This window comes from Podarcis muralis, chromosome 12, assembly GCF_964188315.1.
Source record: "Podarcis muralis chromosome 12, rPodMur119.hap1.1, whole genome shotgun sequence".
In the NCBI taxonomy this organism is placed as follows: domain Eukaryota; kingdom Metazoa; phylum Chordata; class Lepidosauria; order Squamata; family Lacertidae; genus Podarcis; species Podarcis muralis.
Genome location: NC_135666.1, coordinates 52,297,629 through 52,316,977, shown reverse-complemented (window position 1 = coordinate 52,316,977; position 19,349 = coordinate 52,297,629). Strand labels below are relative to the sequence as shown.

General features: G+C 39.8%; 1 protein-coding gene across 31 annotated transcripts in view; it reads left to right on the top strand.

Annotated features, from left to right (window-relative positions):
• The window catches only part of CLASP2 (cytoplasmic linker associated protein 2), a 127,801-nt gene that overhangs the window by 2,782 nt on the left and 105,670 nt on the right, over nucleotides 1-19,349 (top strand). For 30 of the 31 annotated variants that reach the window (XM_077916454.1, XM_077916438.1, XM_028750455.2 and 27 more), the window contains exons 2-6: nucleotides 4,136-4,214; nucleotides 10,380-10,483; nucleotides 13,925-14,016; nucleotides 14,296-14,371; nucleotides 15,463-15,560. In XM_077916454.1, the coding sequence (XP_077772580.1) occupies nucleotides 4,136-4,214; nucleotides 10,380-10,483; nucleotides 13,925-14,016; nucleotides 14,296-14,371; nucleotides 15,463-15,560 (449 nt within the window). Of the gene's footprint in view, nucleotides 1-4,135; nucleotides 4,215-10,379; nucleotides 10,484-13,195; nucleotides 13,269-13,924; nucleotides 14,017-14,295; nucleotides 14,372-15,462; nucleotides 15,561-19,349 lie in introns of those variants that run through there. The other variant, XM_077916468.1, reaches the window with a different exon arrangement.

The window sequence follows — 19,349 nt, the reverse complement described above, 5'->3', positions numbered from 1 at the left end:
TTGTTGTTGTTGTTGTTGTTGTTTGTAAAAAGCATGTTTGTAGATAGGCAGATGTTAAGTGTTTAATATAGAAATGCAAATGTTAGTACAGTATTTCAGCCAGAGCTTTAATACTTACTTCACAACTATAAATCATTACTCTAAGAATTGCTTTAAAATCACAATTTAAGAATTAAAAAGAAATCTAACTAACCTTAATCCATAGTAGTTTTGTATGTGTGTGTATATATATATATGTAAAAGTAGTAAAATACCAGAGTGCAGTTTTATGGATGTTCCCTCTGTGTTCAGTGCAAGCTAATCTAGTGATACTTTTGAGTAAACATGCAGTTCTCAAGGGGCTGACTCCATTTACCTGGGAGTAATCTTCATTGTAATAAATAGGATTTAGGATTGTAATGTTAGTCTATTGCAGCAATTTCAATTTGTGTCCTCTGACAGCTTCAAAAATGAATCTGTGTCATACTATAAACTTTGAGAGTACTCTTTATCAGATGCATACTTTTTTGTTCTATTCAAATATCATTTTGTTTCTTCTGGTGTACAGAAATTCTGGATGTTTCAGAAATTTCCTTATAGATGCAAATCTCTTAAAAGTAGGGAAAATTACAACAGTGGGATCAAATGACCAAGAAATACAATATATTATTGGTGGCATTTGTATGGAGAGTTTGATTTTTAAAAATATATATTTAAATTTATAATTGTACAACAGCAATAACTGACAATTAAATAATATGTCTATTAATTCTATAATCTGTTAATTTTAGCACCTGATAGAGTGTGTGTGAGAGAGCCTACATCTCAATCGAGTCCTAAATAAATAGGAACTTGCTGAACTATAATTTGTCTGAGTCACTCAGTCGAAGAATAGTGATTTTAATTCAAAAGCAGAGGTCCAGAAACCAATGAGAACATTTCCATCTTCTGTCTAGAGGCTGATTTACTTTTCCTGCATAGATAGCAGAAGTGGATTGTTGGCAGAGGATAGCATACATTAGATTAAAGATGATCAACTGAATGAGTTTCTAATTGTATGGCTGCTGTTATTAGTTTCTTTAATAGTTAATTCCTGAATGGATCTGGGCAGGGGATGGTGGGAAGAGTTTGAGATTCAGGTTTTTTGCAGGACCTCACTCTTTGGTTCTTTGATATTGTTTTTACATAGTAAATTATAGTGTTGGTGTATTCTCTGTAAGCAATGGCAAGCCTGTCACCGGCATCCAAGAGGACCTATTGTTGAGAATGCCTATCTTAGCTCATTAAAACTTCACATGGAAGTTCTACAGGCCAACAAGCAAGCCCCCCCCCCCCCCCCCCATATTTGGAGCCTGTCCTGGGTACAAAACTAGCCTTTACAAATCTCTTTCTTTAGTTCCTTGTGTCGTTGGTATTGCAGTTTTGAGAAGAACATCAATTGTAAATTCTTCAGGGGTGAATTTCTGTAGAAGAATTTGGCACAAATACAGTTGTGACCTTCATAGTCAAACACGTGGTCTGCTCTGGGTGGTAGCTGGAAACATAAACACATGAATCAGCCTGGGTTTTTGGCATAAGGTGACTTACTTGTCTACCATATAGTTTCCCTGGGTATCCAGAAAGCGCAGATGTGTTTTGAAGATCACTCACAGTTCACAATGTTGTTAACTGGGCCAAAGGTACTCATTGAAATTATATCACATTGTCACAGCAGTCCCTGTTTCAGGAATAAGTACAGTACCTATCTGCTCTCATCTCTTTCTTCAGCTACTGTCATATGGAATTGTGACCAGACTAATTTACTGGCGACATTATTCTTCGGAATAATTGCTTAGATTGTAATCCAGTAACAACAGGCCACTTCCGGAGCCATGGAGCCATTTAGAATTTTCAGAAGTGTTTTGGCCACCACCACAAAATTCTGCAGTTGAGAGCATTGTGCAGCATGTTGTAGCACTAGATTGTTGTAAATGAGTAGAGTTGGGTATGCTGTTCACTCACTGCTATGAAAGCATTCCCTCTGCTGGTTAATTATGTGCTTACCCTCTTCTGTTAGAGTCCTTGTTTCACTCAACACTAACTTATAAGGTGGATAGTTAGCTTAAATTGTTTTCACATACTCTTCAATGATAGGAGGGTGTGATATACCTAATAGGAATCTGCCTAATGCAACATTCCCACATATACCTGACTTATTTGTATGTAGAGATAGCAGGGGAGCAGCACTGAACAGTTCTCAGCCACTAGGACCAATGTGAAAATTTAAATTATCCAGGGCCCAGTGATGTTTTGGAGAAACAGCTTTGCAGCTACTTAGCAAGTGTGGTATCACCATGTAAGAATGTATAGCTATATAGTATTTATATTTAAAATTTGCAGACAGGGTTCTTCTGGACAAGTTCAGTTCTGTAGCTATGGAAAGCACATGTGCAGGGAGTTGATCCAGGAGGTTTTGTTCTGAAGGGGTTAAAGTCCGAGTTCAACTGGCTGGTAGATAAGTATTTTTTGCCATTCTCCTGTTGATAACAGAGATGGTTTGAGAGTTGAGTACATTTTGAATTGTATATGGATGAGAATAAAAAAGAAATTTTGTGGGTACGTAGTTATTCGGGGAGGGGGTGATTTTTGAAGACAATTTCTGTGTTATAATATTTCATCTTCCTGAACATTCTGATGTATGTGTTACGCTTTAAATTTGAGGTTAAACCATAGATTGACTGGGCAATTCAGCATATTTTAAGCAATTTTGCTATAAAAATCTCATGTTAAGTTCTAGGAATAATGGGTACCTGGACTGTTTCATTTTTAATATGTAGTCTTGGTTTTGAACTCAAAAAGATGAGCAAATGCAATTTGCATTTCTTTAGATAGGCCACTGAATTTTAAGTAAGGGTGTCTTGCTTGAATTTTCATTGTTTACTCTGCTGTCACCTTGGGATTAGTTAGAAAGAAAACCACACCTTGCTTGTAGGCACTTGTGGTCCTAAACTACTTGCTCTTCTGTACAGTGGTGCCCCGCAAGATGAATGCCTCGCAAGACGAAAAACTCGCTAGACGAAAGGGTTTTCCGTTTTTTGAGTCGTTCCGCAAGACAAATTTCCCTATGGGCTTGCTTCGCAAGACGAAACGTCTTGCGAGTTCTTGCGAGTTTGTTTCCTTTTTCTTAAAGCCGCTAAGCCGTTAATAGCCGCTAAGCCGTTAATAGCCGCTAATAGCCACTAAGCCGCTAATAGCCGTGCTTCGCAAGACGAAGAGACTCGCGGAACGGATTAATTTCGTCTTGCGAGGCACCACTGTACTTGCAATTCATAGCTTTCCTCTGTTATGCAACTCAAAATGTTTTCTAAGTATAAATGTCGGTAGTAAGCATTGATAGTTAAATGAAAGAATAATAGAAAACCCCGCTATTATATTATTTAAAAAAAACAATATTATTGTGTTTACTTTATGGCTTGCTGTTTAGATTTTCTTCAGATTTGAAACATTTTTTTTCCATATAGGTTTTGCAACATTGCCCCCGGTGCTTATCCTTGCTCTGCACTAGCTTTTGGACAGTAGTATGCCGAAAGGATTAAATATTTGTCTCTGCTAGGCATAAATCACAGGAGAAAGGCCTAGTGGGCTCCTGCAGTTCTAAGTTAGAGCATTTTTTATAATGATGATAAACAGTGGTGAGAGAATAGATTTCTGTGATCAAACTTTCTCAAGAAGAGCCCAAGTTACTGTTCCTTAAATTTAGGTCTCCAGGTGGTGTTGGCCTATAATTTCCATCAGCCCCAACCAGGTAAGACAGCAGCCAAAGATGATGAAAGTTAGTCAAAAAACCTATGGGGAACCAAGGTGGAAGAATATTGTCCAATCTTTTGCCATTCATCCATAGTCATGGCACTGTGTGAATAAGTTTTTAACTGTGGTTTCTTACTCTGAAAGCTTACATATGTGATGCTGACTTAGATGGCTTAATCAGCTTTTTGAAACCTGTAGTTGTCCAAAAGTGATGGACTTCAGCTTCCATCAGTTGTTGTGGCCAATGGTCAGGACTGATGAGAGTTGTAGCTGAAAACATTTGGAGGAGAAACTAGGTTCTGGAAGACTAGAGTAGATGGTAAGCCAGCACCCAAACTTGCATTTTTAAGATTTCTCATTATTTTCACAGGTATCACTACTTGGATTAGATCTTCTCGGTGCCTTTGTGGACAGACTTTCAGGACGCTTCAAATCCTATATAGGACCTGGTGAGTGAGTGGCTTTAAAATGTTATGTGTAAAAGAGTTGAAGATAAGCAATTTGGTGATTCTCTTAGGATGCCTTTTGCTCAGTTTTTCAAAGTAAAAAATACACACACACCATGTTAGTTGTCTTTAGTATGATAAAGGTAAGATTAGTATCCAAATGTTAACACCTGTACAGTTGTGTTAAATTCAAAGGATTGTGTTATAGTACCCAAATGCATGGTTACGTTGCACACTTTGCTCAGATGTTGGTCTTCTGTCTGTGCTGCTCAAAGTAGGCCTGGGCAATGTAGCGATATATCACCCAGGACTGGTATGAAACCACTGCGCACCTGAGTCCCTCTGCTAGCAGCGCCCTCTAGAGGGACTCAAGAGTCTTCCTCCAATGGGCGCTGCTAGCTGAGGGACTCAGGAACAGTGGCGGTTGCACCAGCGACAAACTGATGAGTAAAACCAACATCACGGTCTGCCCTCAAACAGTGCAGAGGAAGAAACAAGCTGCACCAGCAAGGCGCCAATACAGCTTCTCCCTTCGCATCTTTAAACTGCTCAGCTGAGAAGCCTGCAGCTGCCCTTGCATCAGCTGAGCAGTTAACAGAGCCCTCAGCCTGGTGGTTGAGTGGAGACTGTGAAACTGCTGGGCTGCAGGGCGCACGGTTTCCACTCCCATCAGCTGAACTGTTAAGGGAGCCAGCGGCGGGGTGGGGGCTCTGTGAAACTGCCCTCCTACCCCCAGCTGAGCAGCAGGCAAGGGAAGCTGTATTGGCCCCAGCCTGTGTGCTGGGGTGAAGGGGCCTCAGCTCCTGCCGTTAGAGCTGTGACAGTTTCACCCTTTGTCTTGTCAGCTGGGGCCAATGCAGTTTGTTTCAACATCGCGGTATATCACGAAACCACAATATTTGGCTGGTGATACATCACAAAGTTGAAAGCCTAACATCACGCAGCCCTAGTGTAAAGTTAGCACCCATATCTACTATATGCAAAGCTACATACTGCTTGAAAATAAAAAGCCCAAAGTCCTCTAAATACATGGTCCTGTTTATCCTGGCCACAGGCAAAATTGGATCTAAAATCATAGGACTGTGATTCAATGAACTAATGCAGGTATGTCCAACTTTCAAGAGATTGAGATCTACTCCCACTATAAAAAAACTGGCAGTGGACTACCAAAGTTGTTGAGCTTTTTAAAGGATTGCCTTCTAGCTATGGGCACTCAAGTGGGGCATTCCACTCCCTTGGTTATGTATTTTTTAAAATTATTTTCTAAGTGACGCAGCATTTTGTTACTATTGAGCATATTCATTCCTCATTGAGCTTTCAGAGAACCCTGTAGGCTCTTAATATTTTTTGTACCTCAAATCTTGGGGCTCACTTGAGCATGCTGATGCATCCCCTTTGTTTCTAAATGGCCCTGTTTTGGTTGAATTTATTGTTGTTACCCACCACCCAAGTTTGCTGTTAGAGGGAGTGATGTATTTATTGTGTGTAATACTGTTTTAGCAACTTTTAAGATGGCAGGTCCTCTGGCTTGTGCATTAATAAACTTGGATTGACTAGGAAGAATTCCACTTGCTAGCATAACCTTGCCAAGTGACTAGATTTTGAAAAAGTTTCCAGTCCACTATTGTGTGCATATGTGTTTGCCTGGTTTTGATTTAATAGAGGTTGTGTTTGTATGAGGAAATTCTAATTAGTACTTTTAAAGGGCTCTCTTTCCAGCCTGCCAATCTTATTCAGATCAAATCACAGCATGACTTTGGTCATGCAAGATCAGTTATGACATTAAGTACCACTTAGCTTCATTATTCTAGGATTAAAACTTTTCACTCATAAAATACTACTTTTGAATCTTTGAATGTTTGACTTGTCTGAGGGTGTAAATGGAATTTTTCTGTTCTTCTGTTTGATGCTTTGTTTAGAGCTTAAGGAATATTCCTGAGGATGTTAAAAGAATTTACATGGACTTAATTCCCACTAAAGGCAGTGGTTTCCAAACTTTTTTCTCCAGGCCACACTATGAGAATAAAAATTTGCTCGCACCATACTGACATTTTTATTAATAAGAAATGCATTGAAAAACAAAAAGAAACAACCAGCAGTGCTTGATTTTGAAAAGATATCTATTCATATTCTACAAGTATGTGTGTGTGTGTGTGCGTGCGTGCGTGCGTGTGTGTGTGTGTGTGTGTGTGTATATATATATATATATATGTTGACGACACCTTTGTAATTTGGCCACACGGGAAGGAAAAACTGGACAGCTTCCTCACACATCTCAACAGCCTACACCCCAAAATACAATTCACTATGGAAATAGAAGCCAACAACCAATTTCCCTTTCTTGACGTCCTAATCTACAAAAAACCTGATGGCTCCCTAGGACACACTATCTACCGGAAAAAAACACACACCAACCGCTACTTACATGCACAATCACACCACCACCCTGCACAAATAAACTCCGTAGCCAAGACTCTCATCTCCAGAACCAAACGCCTGGCTGACAAAGACCACTTGACAACTGAGTTACAGAATCTCTCAAATGTGTTAATTGCCAATGGATACCAGCAAAACAGGGTTACGAAGCTAATCCAAAAAGAAACACCCCCCAAAAACCAAGACACAGAAGAAAACAATGGCATGGCCCTCCTTCCTTATATCAAGGGCACTACAGATAAAATTAGCAAAATCCTCCATAAACACAATATCAAAACAGCCTTTTGCGCCAACCAAAAAATAGCCAATATCCTCAGAAACCCCAAGGATAAAATCCAGTTGGAAAACCAAGGGGTCTATGAAATACCCTGCAAAGTCTGCCCAGCCACGTACATTGGACAAACAAACAGACGAATAAATGCACGTATCGCAGAACACAAGAATGCCGTCAAAAAAGAAGAAAAAACTTCCTCTCTCTTCCAACACATGAAAGAAACAGGACACGAAATTAATTTTGCAGATTCCAAATTGCTCTCTAACATGGAACATCACCACAAGAGAATAATCATGGAAGCCATCGAGATAGAGAAACACCCTCACAACATGAACAAGCGTGACGACACATCCCGCTTGCCAGACATCTGGAAATTAGCCCTCCCCACAAAAACTGACACCAGATCCAGAGGCACACAGAACGCCATCACCAATCAACCACACCAGACCCAAACCCAGACCCTCTCCACAGATAAATTACAGACACCATCCAGTAGCCAAACCATGGTGGCACCTCCGGATGCTGCACCCCCCTGCAATCCCTACACAGATCTGGCTGGCACAGGCCACAAAACCACAGCTCGCCCCTATACACGAAGCCAAGCCAGAGCACAACTAAATGTAGTACACCCATCTTCTCAGAAAAACTCTTCACAAAGTTCAAGAGGTCAAGACACAAAGGCTTTAACAACTAATCCACACCTAATGACCCACCTAAGTGGTACTCAGGATATCACTCAAGAAATCACTCAAGATATCCCTCAAGCAATTAAGGAACAAAAGAAGAAAAGGCACACTAGCCTGGGAACTTCCTCTCTGCCCAGAACATAGGAGGCCACACCTCCTCAACAGTATTTATAGGAACTCAAACACTGAGATCCTGCTCTGTTCCAGTAACAAGAAGCCGAAAGCACCAGCCTGAAGATGACGAGTGAGACCTCGTCGAAACGTCGCCTAGACACCCCAACTTTTACACGGGAAGATACCCGAGGACACCAAAACCTGCATATATATATATATATATATATACTGATGCTAATACTAATAATACTAGTACTATACTATACTGTTTAAATCTTTCTTTAATTGCCATCAAATCTTTCCGGCACACTTGCCACCCCCTCCTCCTACACTATTGTGGCACGCAAACCCCTTTGAGAACCACTGCACTAAGCAAACACTTAGTTGGATGTTGTGGGAAAAATTTGCAATACTGTTTTTAATGGAAATTAATAGTGCATTTGTCCTAAATAATAAATTAAACTCTCTTGTGTACATAGTTCCCATTAACTCCAGTGTGGTAACTAGATCTGGCTGCTCCGCCCACCTATCAATCACTTGACATATTCTCAGGGGTTCATTCTCAACACTGATCAGCTGATGGGTGCTGAGAGGGAGTCCCTTTGAAGTCCATTTGCAGATGTGGTTTGGATTCAAACCACACCCATAAGTAGATGTTTTCTCTTTGTGGACTGACAGAAGGAAAATGTCAGTCTGCAGGCACAGCTTGAATCCACACCACCTCTGCCATGTCCTTCCCTGCCCCACCCTGCCACCACAGATTCCTCACTCCTGCCATAGCTCAAAGTGTGTGAAATGGCTAAGCAATCTCCAAACAATCTTTAATGAAGATGCTTTCAGAAGTAGTATTTGAATATTTACTAAGAAGGTAGTTCTAGGACAGCCAAATGTTCCACCGGCGGAACATTAGGTGATTTCAAGGGGTGAGGTGGAGATGGAAGAACTCTTCTCATAAGGTCAGGTGGGCTGGGCTTATCTTTTGAAGTGGCTGTGTGGTCTTCCCATTTCTCTCCCCCCCCCTTCCATGTTTTAATCAAGCCTCTGCACTCTTCAGCCACCTGCGACCATTGCTAAAAACCATCTCTAATGAATAGACCTGGGCAAAGCATTTTATGAAGTTGCATGGTTTCCAGCGACGCTGTACAGAAAAAAAATCAGATTGCTCTATGCCAGGCAGCCATCATATTTTCTGTACTGTGTTTCTGGAACTACATAGTGTCATCACATAACTCCCTTCCCAGTACTGTTAATTAAGCCCCCCCACCCCGCATTACAGCTGTCTGCTGAGTGCAGAGGCTTGTCTTTGTTCCGAGTTGAATAAGGAGGGGGGCAGAGAAAGATTGTAAGTACCCCACCCAGCTGATCATGCTGCGCCTTTCACTGGAGCTCCTCAAAGGTCAGAGATGTTTTGCAACATCTCTGCTTGAATATGAAGGTCCAGCAAAGATGGGAGAAGGGAATCATGTGCAGCCTTATGTACTGCGTACTTCATTTGCACATGCTGCTGTGTCACTACATGCTGCGTTAGCACACATGGGGTCTGTGTCCTGTTTAGATTATTAGCTTCTATGTTCAAAATTAAATTTGAACCTGGGTGTATAGAATGCCAGACAGGTAAGATTTTCTTGCATGCCTGACATCATTTTTAGCTGAGGCTCAAGTTTTAATGAGCACTAGTAAGCAAAGACATTTGTGAATACGTTTATTATGTGGTGGCACCTTTGGTTCCAAGCCATGATATATCATGAGAAAGTAGTGTTAGAAAAGTCTTGTGTGAAAATATTCAAACTCATGCTTGTGTAACAGTTTCAGGTCATCAGGTGCCTTGTGTCATGGTTTGTTTTTTCTGTTGAAGCTACAGCTTTATCTGAATGCATTTAAAGAAGCTTTGAAACTTTAAAGTTTCTGCCAGTGGGCCAGACATTTCAACACAAGGGTTAAAAGCAATAACAAATTAATGGCTTTCTCAGAACTTAAGTCTGATTAACTAGTCAAACCTATGTGTTTGATTACCTTTTCAGCCTGCATTGCTCCCCTCCTGCCTTCTTGGTTCTGAATCTCCTCCTCTTATTGGAAAAAAATCAGAAAATAAATATGCAGTCTTTATGAAGTTGCATGGCTAGGATATGGGTTAGGGTCAAAATACTGAAATTGCTGCCTGGTGTTGTCTACAATTTGGAGATAGAAACTGGTAAGAAGACGTTGTCTATGTAATAATAGATTTTGGAGTTGTTACAACAATAGCTAGGTTAGAATTCTTACTCCAAATCAATAACTTTGTCTTGGATTTTATATGTTCAGAGACTGGCTTCCATATTTTGTGCTTTTCTACAAACAGGACGTGTAGAAAGCTGATCACACATACAGATCTGTACAGAGTAGTAGTTAGTACACTTTTGCCCAATGTTCAGTGTGAAAATGTACAGGGACTTTCTATTTATTTCATAAAATTCATATACCTCTTTATTATTAAAAAAAAAAAAAACACCTCTCAAAGCAGTTTAAAAAACCTTAAAGCAGTATAGCTTTCTTCAGTGATCTTCTTACTAAACTTGGGATTGGATGAGGTGGAATCACTTTTACAATTAGTTACCAGATATAATTTTATTCAGAATTTGCCTTCCATATATATCATTAATTCTTATTTCTGTCCTCTAGTTCTTATAGTTTTGATGGATCGAATGGGAGATGCCAAAGATCAAGTTCGAGATCAAGCACAAAATCTTGCATTGAAATTAATGGACCAGGCAGCTCAGCCAATGGTATGATATTTCCAGAAATTTGTACAGTACTCCAGATCTATTTATGTTCTGTAAAATGCTCTGTTATGATAGGGTAACCTGTGACAAAGAAGAGAAGAATTCCTCTACCTTTTTATACTTGTGCAGCAGAAGAAATCTTAGCTGGTGTGGTTTTTGTTACCCACATGTGAAAAGCTGTATCCAGTGTTAGAAACTGAGATATGAAAGCTAGGAGCTAAATAGCGCCTTAAACCTAGGTTATGGGCGCAACAATGGAATGTCTAGGCACACTTTTTTATAGCAAGAATACAAAGCTGAAAATGAATGAACTGCAGCTAAAATCTTATATTCATTTTTCATATGGTCTAGTCCTCATCTGAAGACTGCAAAAAACAAAGCCATGCTTCCCCTGCCCCCCCCTAATATTCTTAAGAAGGTCTCTTCTCCAGTCTTCAGAGAGTGGCTGGAAGTGGGGAGGCAGAAAAAGGTCCTCCTTTCCTTCCACTCTGCAGTTTTAATCTGAAATCTTAGGCACAGTACTGCGCCCAGAGCTCAGAAACAGCTCTCACTAATGAAATTCCTTGTCGCAAAACGCACCTAGAACAATGGGAGTTTCAAACTCTGGCTGTATCTACTAAAATCTTTCTTTCACACAAATGCCAAAGGTACAGGAATCCTGCTCTCCTTTGAATGTCTTCATCTTGCATTTAGATAATGATGATGCAGTTACCCATCTTTGGTTACACGTTAGTCTGAGCATACGTAACTTGGAAACAGGCCAGTATGCCAATTGGGAGGGGCAACCCACCCATCAACCACCTGATGTCATATGTCAGGTAATGGAGCACTGTTCTAAGGCGGTGCACATCGTGCAACATTTTGTATTATATTCAGACATGGAGGCAGAACCCACATGTCAAATCAGGCCTGCCAAAATGTTTAACATTCCCCCTTCCCCCCAAAAAAATCCTCTCTATCCCAGAACTAGGAGTGGTTTCTCTCCTCTTAAGCTCTGTGATGGGGTGAAAAATCGCAGTACTGTACTGGACTTGTTGGAGACCTTTGGATGGGGATGAGTGTGTGGATGTTGTATTCTGTATGCATGTCTGTCAGTGTGGGTGGGAGCAAGGGGGAGCAGCGGCCATGATGATACCCACTGCCACTTTGGCCATGACCTTCAGTGGAAGGACCCCTGGGGGGCTGGTCAACAGCAAATTTGTTCCTTGGACTGAAGAGGATTAGCCACCCCTGTTGTAGTGTATTACAATGGTGCTCAATAACTTGGGCTTCCTAGTAGATTAAGTTTTTCATGACAGGGTTTCTGTTTGTTTGCATGATATCCTAGCTTTCATATTTTTTAATTTCCTCAGTGTAAAATCGAGGCACACTTTTTCGCCTCTAACCATGCTGCTTTTTTGGCGTAGATGACTTGTTTGTGTGTGTCTTACAGACTTCCCTTTGTTTAGGCTCCATTTTGTCACTTCTGTTTTTCCTGTAGCAGTACAAGCTGCAGCAATCAGTTTCAAGTTCCATTTCTTGTTTCCCTCCCCACTGACATTCTTGTCTTGCTCACCCCCCCCCCCCCAGCACTGCAGGACTGAGAATCTAGTTATACCCTAAAGGCATAGCAATCTGCATGACAATGCCATGGAGAGTTGTAAAGGGCAACATAAATTGTATAGTATTCTAGTGTATGATTATTTCATGTTCAATTTGCTGGACATTTTATTTTTTATGGTTTTCTCTATATAGCAACTAATTTTCTGAGAACATGCTTGAAATGTTATAAGGAAAATGCTGTTTACTGATGGACTTGCAATTGCTGCAGCTAATTTTGTTTATAATAAGCAAAATTTTGCTGGATTGTCCTTGTGTGCATTTTTGAAAATGTTTTTGAATATCTATCTATCATCTATCTATCTGTCTATCTATCTATCTATCTATCTATCTATCTATCTATCTATCTATCTATCTGTTCTGTGATCCCTTCCAAAAAATAGTATTTGATTGTAACGTAAAATACTATTCTTTTCCTTGTTGCCAAGTGTTGTACTTGCATAAATTCCAGCTGGGCTTGTGCCAGGCCAATGCTTCTGAGGAATGACCAGCCTTTAAATTAAACATCTAATGCCTGCTAAATGCTGGCGGGGGGGGGGGGGGGGGTTCTTGAATCAACGTACTACCTTCAACATAATACTGTTGAAACACTGAATTTTTAGATACATATTTTTTGTGAATTAACACAGAAATGTGAAAAATGGTTCAGCACTGCTTTTAGCTGCTTAAATCATAGTGGAAAATATATTCAGTATTGTCTAGTTCAGGTATCTTAAACCTTTTAAGACCCAAGACCCACTTTTAACCCAGGCATCCATTTGGGACCCATTTCTTAAATAAATTTGCATGGTGGTAGTGCTCCTGTTGAGACCCACTTCAGATCAAGCCAGGACCCACTAATGGGTCCTGACCCCCTGCTTGAAGACCAGTGGTGTAGCTTACCCTAATATTTTTCTCCAAGTCTTTTAAAGGCAAAAACAATGTATAATTTAATGCATTGTAGCCTAGATATACATGCGACATTGTCTGTTTTGCTCATTCTACAGCATGACTTGAATACTGGGAGGGTCTAAATCATAAAATGCTGCAGTCTGGGAAATGTGCTCTTGCTCACTGTGCAGCAGTTGCTAGGCAACCTTTTTCTCCTGAATGCCTGCTGAACGGCTGAGATTATAATGGCAGCATTGCAGCTGAAGGGAATTGCAGTTGGAATCTGTTTGCTTTGAAATATCGTTGCAAATCTAGTCTTGTAAGTCTGAAGTATACAGCACTGGCAGTTGCGATACAGCAGAGCTCCTGGGAGGCTGAGAATTATAAAGATAAAAGCAAGGAAGGAATTAATAAGGGCAAGTGAAACATGGGAAGAAGAACATGCATGGAAGCAAATGAGTGTAGCCCAAGAAATTCATAATAGAAGAAAGATACGGAGATCATCACAGAAGCTCACTGAAGAACAGAAACAGCACTGGAATTGGAGGGCAAATAGAACCAGAAGTATAAGTGTGCAAAATAAATACTTTAAAAATACATTAATGCAATTTTTTAAATTAAAAAAAATCAAATGTAAAAGAAATTCAGTTGTAAATATCTGGATGAGGGAGGGACCTATTAAAGTCACAGTGGGAAGATATTTTTAAGCAGGGAAAGGTTAATATGAGAGACACGTCGATTTAGATATTTCAGTTGTTATTCTTATTTTGTCTCAGTTTCTGAAAACTAATTGATTAAATGCTGTTCTATACCAGTATTAATATACTGGGAGCAGGTGTAAAAGAGCCTGATCTGAACTTTTTGTCCCAAAGCAATAAATGTAGTAATTTTGGTTGTGTTAATTTAGAATTTACATTTGTGTTATGGAGTATGCAATTTCATTCAATAACCTAACCTACCTTTTATTTTTAATAGTTCGTCTGGGAACGTCTTGTTGCTGGCTTTAAACACAAGAACTATCGTTCACGAGAAGGAGTGTGTCTGTGTCTTATTGCAACATTAAACACGTATGTATTTTATTTTTATTGAAGTAAGCTGTTGAAATAAATGTTCGTCCCTTTCCTGTGGTGCAGGTTCTTTTTCTAGGGATTAGTCCTTTTTAAAAAGACCCTTAAAATGAAAAGCAATGATCAGACTCTTAATTTGCTTTCAACTTTCCCTCTTGAGTTCATCTAAACTGTCCTTAGATTGTAAGGATAGTTGGAGCTGTCTTCTGGTAGTGTTGGCTGATATTTTGTGCATGAGGTGAGAAATGACGCTTGCTCTGATTTTTTTCCTCCCCATAGCTATGGTGCACAATCATTAATTCTCAACAAACTGGTACCACACTTATGCATCTTGTCTGGAGACTCCAATAGCCAGGTAGGATTATAATCTTTCAACAAAAAAACATTTCTTTTGATTTTCTACTGTCTGTGTTTTCTTACTACATGAGTTTGTCAATAATGGGAGGATTGTAGGAGATTGGTGGTGAATCTTAAAGATCTAGAATTTTGAGAATACCTAGAAATTTAGACCAAGAAGCAGAACTTCTTTTCATTTCCCACATGAAACTAGAGGAGGTGTCTTCAACAAACTTACCACTGTTGTGGAACAATGAGGCAATTTTTTAAATGGAACTCTTGGCTTAGGAAAAATATGTTTGGCTTTTTCCTATGTATTGAAAGATTTAAGTGGTCTTGTATAGAATTCTAGAAATATGTCTTTTCCTAAATAAATGTAAGGCATTGTTCAGAATAGGTGAGGAGTTATTTACTTTACGAAATTCTTTCTATCCTGCATCCCTTCCTGTTAGTCATAGGTTGCAAGATAAGAGAGTTGTTAAGTTTTTCTATCTTCCCTAGGAATAAATATATGCATAATTAAAATTCTAGAGGCATGGCTGGAGGGTAGGAGGGGAGGACCATACAAGAAGAAATGGCTTCAGGGTTGCGGGGGGGGGGGGGGTTGTTTTGTTTTTAATCAAACAGAAATGAACATGGTAGCTAACAGGCTGCAATAGTATGTCACAGAGAAATTAAGCATAAGAAATGCATTGTAGAATTGCAGTGAATAAGTTGATATTTTTCCCCTCCCACTGCAGTAGACATGCTTGCAGTAAGAAAGCAGACTGTGTATGGAACAATATTGTTTAGAGCAGCACAGTGTAGCAGAGAAGCTTAACTTTTATAAAGATGTCTGAGTTTGACATGCATATTGCAACAGTTTACTCTTTCTGTAGCCTCAGACTAGACAGTCAATGTGTTTGAAAAAGACCTAGCAATTATGCACCTGATTCCTTAAACTTGCAGTCTTGTTTAAACCCGATCCCTTCATTTTATTTAAAATTATTGACGGGTAAGCAAAATATTGATGAGCAAAAACTAGGATATTAGGCATTAAGCATAGTGTGCTAATTGTCATACCTTTAAATATTCTTGCCATGTTCTAATACCTGCTCTGTATGCTCGCAGGTGAGAGATGCTGCAATATTGGCGATTGTGGAGATTTATAGGCATGTAGGAGAGAAAGTAAGAATTGATCTTAACAAAAGGGGACTTCCCTCTGCAAGGTGAGTTAGCTATGCTGGCTAGTACAAATACCTGTCTTGCTATGATTATATGCATAAACTTTTCTAACATTTGCTAGCTTTTGAGGTCAAATGTATATATACTTTTGTTCAGTGGTGCACACTGTAGCACCTTTTGCTCAAAACAGGAAACAGTAGACACTGAAGCAAACAAAATAAAAATAAAAACTTTGTCACAATTTACCCTTGTTTCTAGAGTACATTGTATGAACAAACCAGAATTGTGCTGGTCGCTGCTTGTGATTGAATAATGTGCCAAAAGACTGCATAAACAACCTTTTAGTTATTTGCTGCCCAGTTAAAATGTAAACGTCTCAAATTGCAAGAAACCTAGCAAATATGGGAAGTTTTCTTGGTATAGCTTAGAAATAATAATCAAACAGGCAGTGGGACAGGTAAACTGTTAGAATAGTGTAAATTGTATTAATCTAACACTATTTAGTGCATTGCTCACATATACTGGCATTTTTTTTAGTTTAGAGAAAGGCAAGTCAGATGAGACATGACAGAAGCGTATGAAATTGTGCCTGGCGTGGGTATAGTGGATAGAGAAGTTTTTCTTCCTCTCTAATAGAACTTGGTGCCAATTCCAAACAGACAAAAGAAAGTACTTCTTAACAGAACACATAGTTAATTTGTGGAATTTGCTCCCACCAGAGGTGGTGATGGCCCCTAGCTTTGGTCACTTGAAAGGAAGATTAGATAATTTTGTGGAGCATAGGCATCTAAACTTTCCAACAGTTTGGCACCACTATGGGAACCCCCAGCTTTGGCTTTGAAAACTGGCAAAAAGCATGCTCAGGGTATCTGTCTCACACCACTGAGATATCCCTGGTTAGGGGAAATGTTTATGGGACAAAATATGTGATGACCTGTGGCTGTAGTCAAAACATTTCTCAGTGGGGGGGGGGGGACTTCATTTGATTCTCTCAGGTTCCCCCCTTCCTAAACTGAGAACATGGAATATTCACCAGGAAGCCAGTATGTTTCCTCTTCCTCTCCCCTTATTCCATATGGGGTATCACTGGGGATGCCAGTAGGATTTCCTGGACTTGGTGCACTGTATGTGGATTGGAGGGACACAGGTGGTGTTGTTGTCTAAAGCACTGAGCATCTTGGGCTTGCTGATCAGAAGGTCAGCAGTTCGAATCCGCGTGATGGAATGAGCTCCCGTTGCTCTGTCCCAGCTCCTGCCAACCCAGCAGTTCGAAAGCACACCGGTGCAAGTAGTTAAATAGGTACTGCTACGGCGGAAAGGTAAACGGCGTTTCCGTGCTCTCTGGCTTCTTTCATGCTGTTCCATTGCGCCAGAAATGGTTTAGTCATGCTGACCACATAACCCAGAAAGTTGTCTGTGGACAAACTCCGGCTCCCTTGGCCTGAAAGCGAGATGAGTGCCTCATCCCATAGTCACCTTTGACTGGACTTAAACGTCCAGGGGTCCTTTACCTTTTACCTTTTTATGTTGGTTGGGTACTTTGCATCCCCCCACCCATCACAATCTATTGACGACAAATGCTGCTTATATACACGTATTAACTTAGTTATCTCACAGGGCTGTTGCAAACATAAAAAGGGGAGGAAAACATACGCATATTTGAGCTCCTAGGTACAAAAGCAAGATACAGATATTTGCTACATAGCTAAACTATGGAATATATTCCCATGGGATATAGTGGCGGTCTCCAACATAAATGGCTTTAAAAGAGGATTGGGCAGGATACATGAGGATAAGGCTACTAGCCGCAACTGCTGTATTGTGCCTCCATGGTTGGAGGTGGTATGCTTCTGAATTCTAGTTGCTTGAAACCATAGGAGGGGAACATGCTATTGTGCTGAGGTCTTATTTGCAGACTTCTCATAGGCTTCTGGTTGGCCGCTGTGACAATAGGATACATTTTAATGCATTTATTTCAGGTTGCTTTAGCTTAAGATATTTACTTTATGAAGGAGAGGAACCTGTGGTTGTTGCTCAGCGGCAACTTCCAACTTTGGTCATGCTGATGGGAGTTGGCATCCAACATTTGGAAGGCCTCGAGTTGCCAATCCCTGGATTAACTAATTTAAAGAGGACTCTCAGAAATCTTTTTCTGTTTCAAAGATTAGATCCATGTCTTATCTGATCCAGAAAGGCAGCATTTTCTGCCACAGTAATGCAGCAGCATTCAGGTGGGAGATACAGCATGTGTGGGTCCTCTCCTGGTTGGAATAGAGCTTTTTGAAGTCATGAAAGTGTGGAGATGGGAAATTGGGGGGGACAACTTGGAAGAGACCTGAAATGGAAGAACTGGAAATTTGGAGAGTAAAAATAAGATGTATAATTTCCAACTCAAAATAAGCAAGATGTGTTTGCCTCTCTAGACCTGGACTGTCTTATGAACCCATTAGAGCAGGCTTCCTCAGTCTCAGCCCTCCAGATGTTTTGAGACTACAATTCCCATCATCCCTGACCACTGGTCCTGCTGGCTAGGGATCATGGGAGTTGTAGGCCAAAAACATCTGGAGGGCCGAGGTTGCGGAAGCCTGCATTAAACTAACCTTTGTGTTTGCATGCTGTATTAAACAAAAGAACACACAGAGGTAGAAGCATCACTATTTTACAGTGAGTGCTGCAGGTTTTGGTAGATTATTATGCAAGATGCCTGAATTCATCCTCTCAGTAGCAGAACAGAAAACAGAATAGGATTCCATTCCCACACAGTCGTTGGATCTTAATAAGTTTTTTCTTCCTACTTAAATTCTTAGAAATCCTTCATTCCTGTTGCAAATTATAATAAACTTCCATGTATGCTGCTTCAGCTATCACTTCAACATAAAAGGAAGCCTTCTGAATCAGATGAAAGGCTTATGCATCCTATTTCCCACAGTGGCCAACTATGAAAAGTTGCAAGCCAGATATGAGAGCATTAGCCGTATTCTGCTATCGCTCCTCACACCAGTTAGAACAGCCATACTGTGGAATATTTTATTTCTAAATAACAAATTAACTTGTGAACTGGTTGTCTAGGAGTGAAAAACTATTACCATAGTAATTATAGTATAATATAGTAGTTGAATCAAATTGTAGTGTAATTGTCTTGACATATATTTGCACTATATATAGTAAAAAGTAATACAGTACTTTGTTTCTTGAGAAGTAGTGATATCCATAAAATCATGGATGTGCCTGATCATAAATTGTATCTTAGTAAGTTGTCTGTGATTGGATGCCATTACACTACATTACTCTAAAACTAAGTAAATTACAATAATCTAGTAGTCAGCATTTCGTTAGTTTTACAGGTTGCTGTCAAATACAATTTGACATTTAGGGGAGAATTGTGTGTGTAGAACTCAAATAACTGTGGTGGCATTTGGTGAAACTCAAAATGATAAGTGTGCATATTAGATTAATGTTAGCTTTTTCCTAGTAATTTGTTAAAAGCAAAGGAGAAAGCAAGGCAGCCACCTCAAAACTGAATTTGAATTAAATGGTGAAACTGCAAGATTATTCTGGCCAGTTGTATAGCATTTATAGGGATTTTTTTAAAAAAACACACCATTGGTGTCAGCAACCTCTTTGCATGTTTGTTGTGTAAATATCTGGATATAGCCATGTGTATTTCATGTTGATTTCAAAAGAATGCACTGGAATTCAATACTTTTGCAAGACTTCTGTACACTTTGAATAGGATGTGAATTTTCAAGTTGTCTTGAGAACACCTAAGTCAAGGAAAAAAGGCTTGAGTCTTCCCAAATTGAATAATACATATGACTTGCCTAGAATTGTGT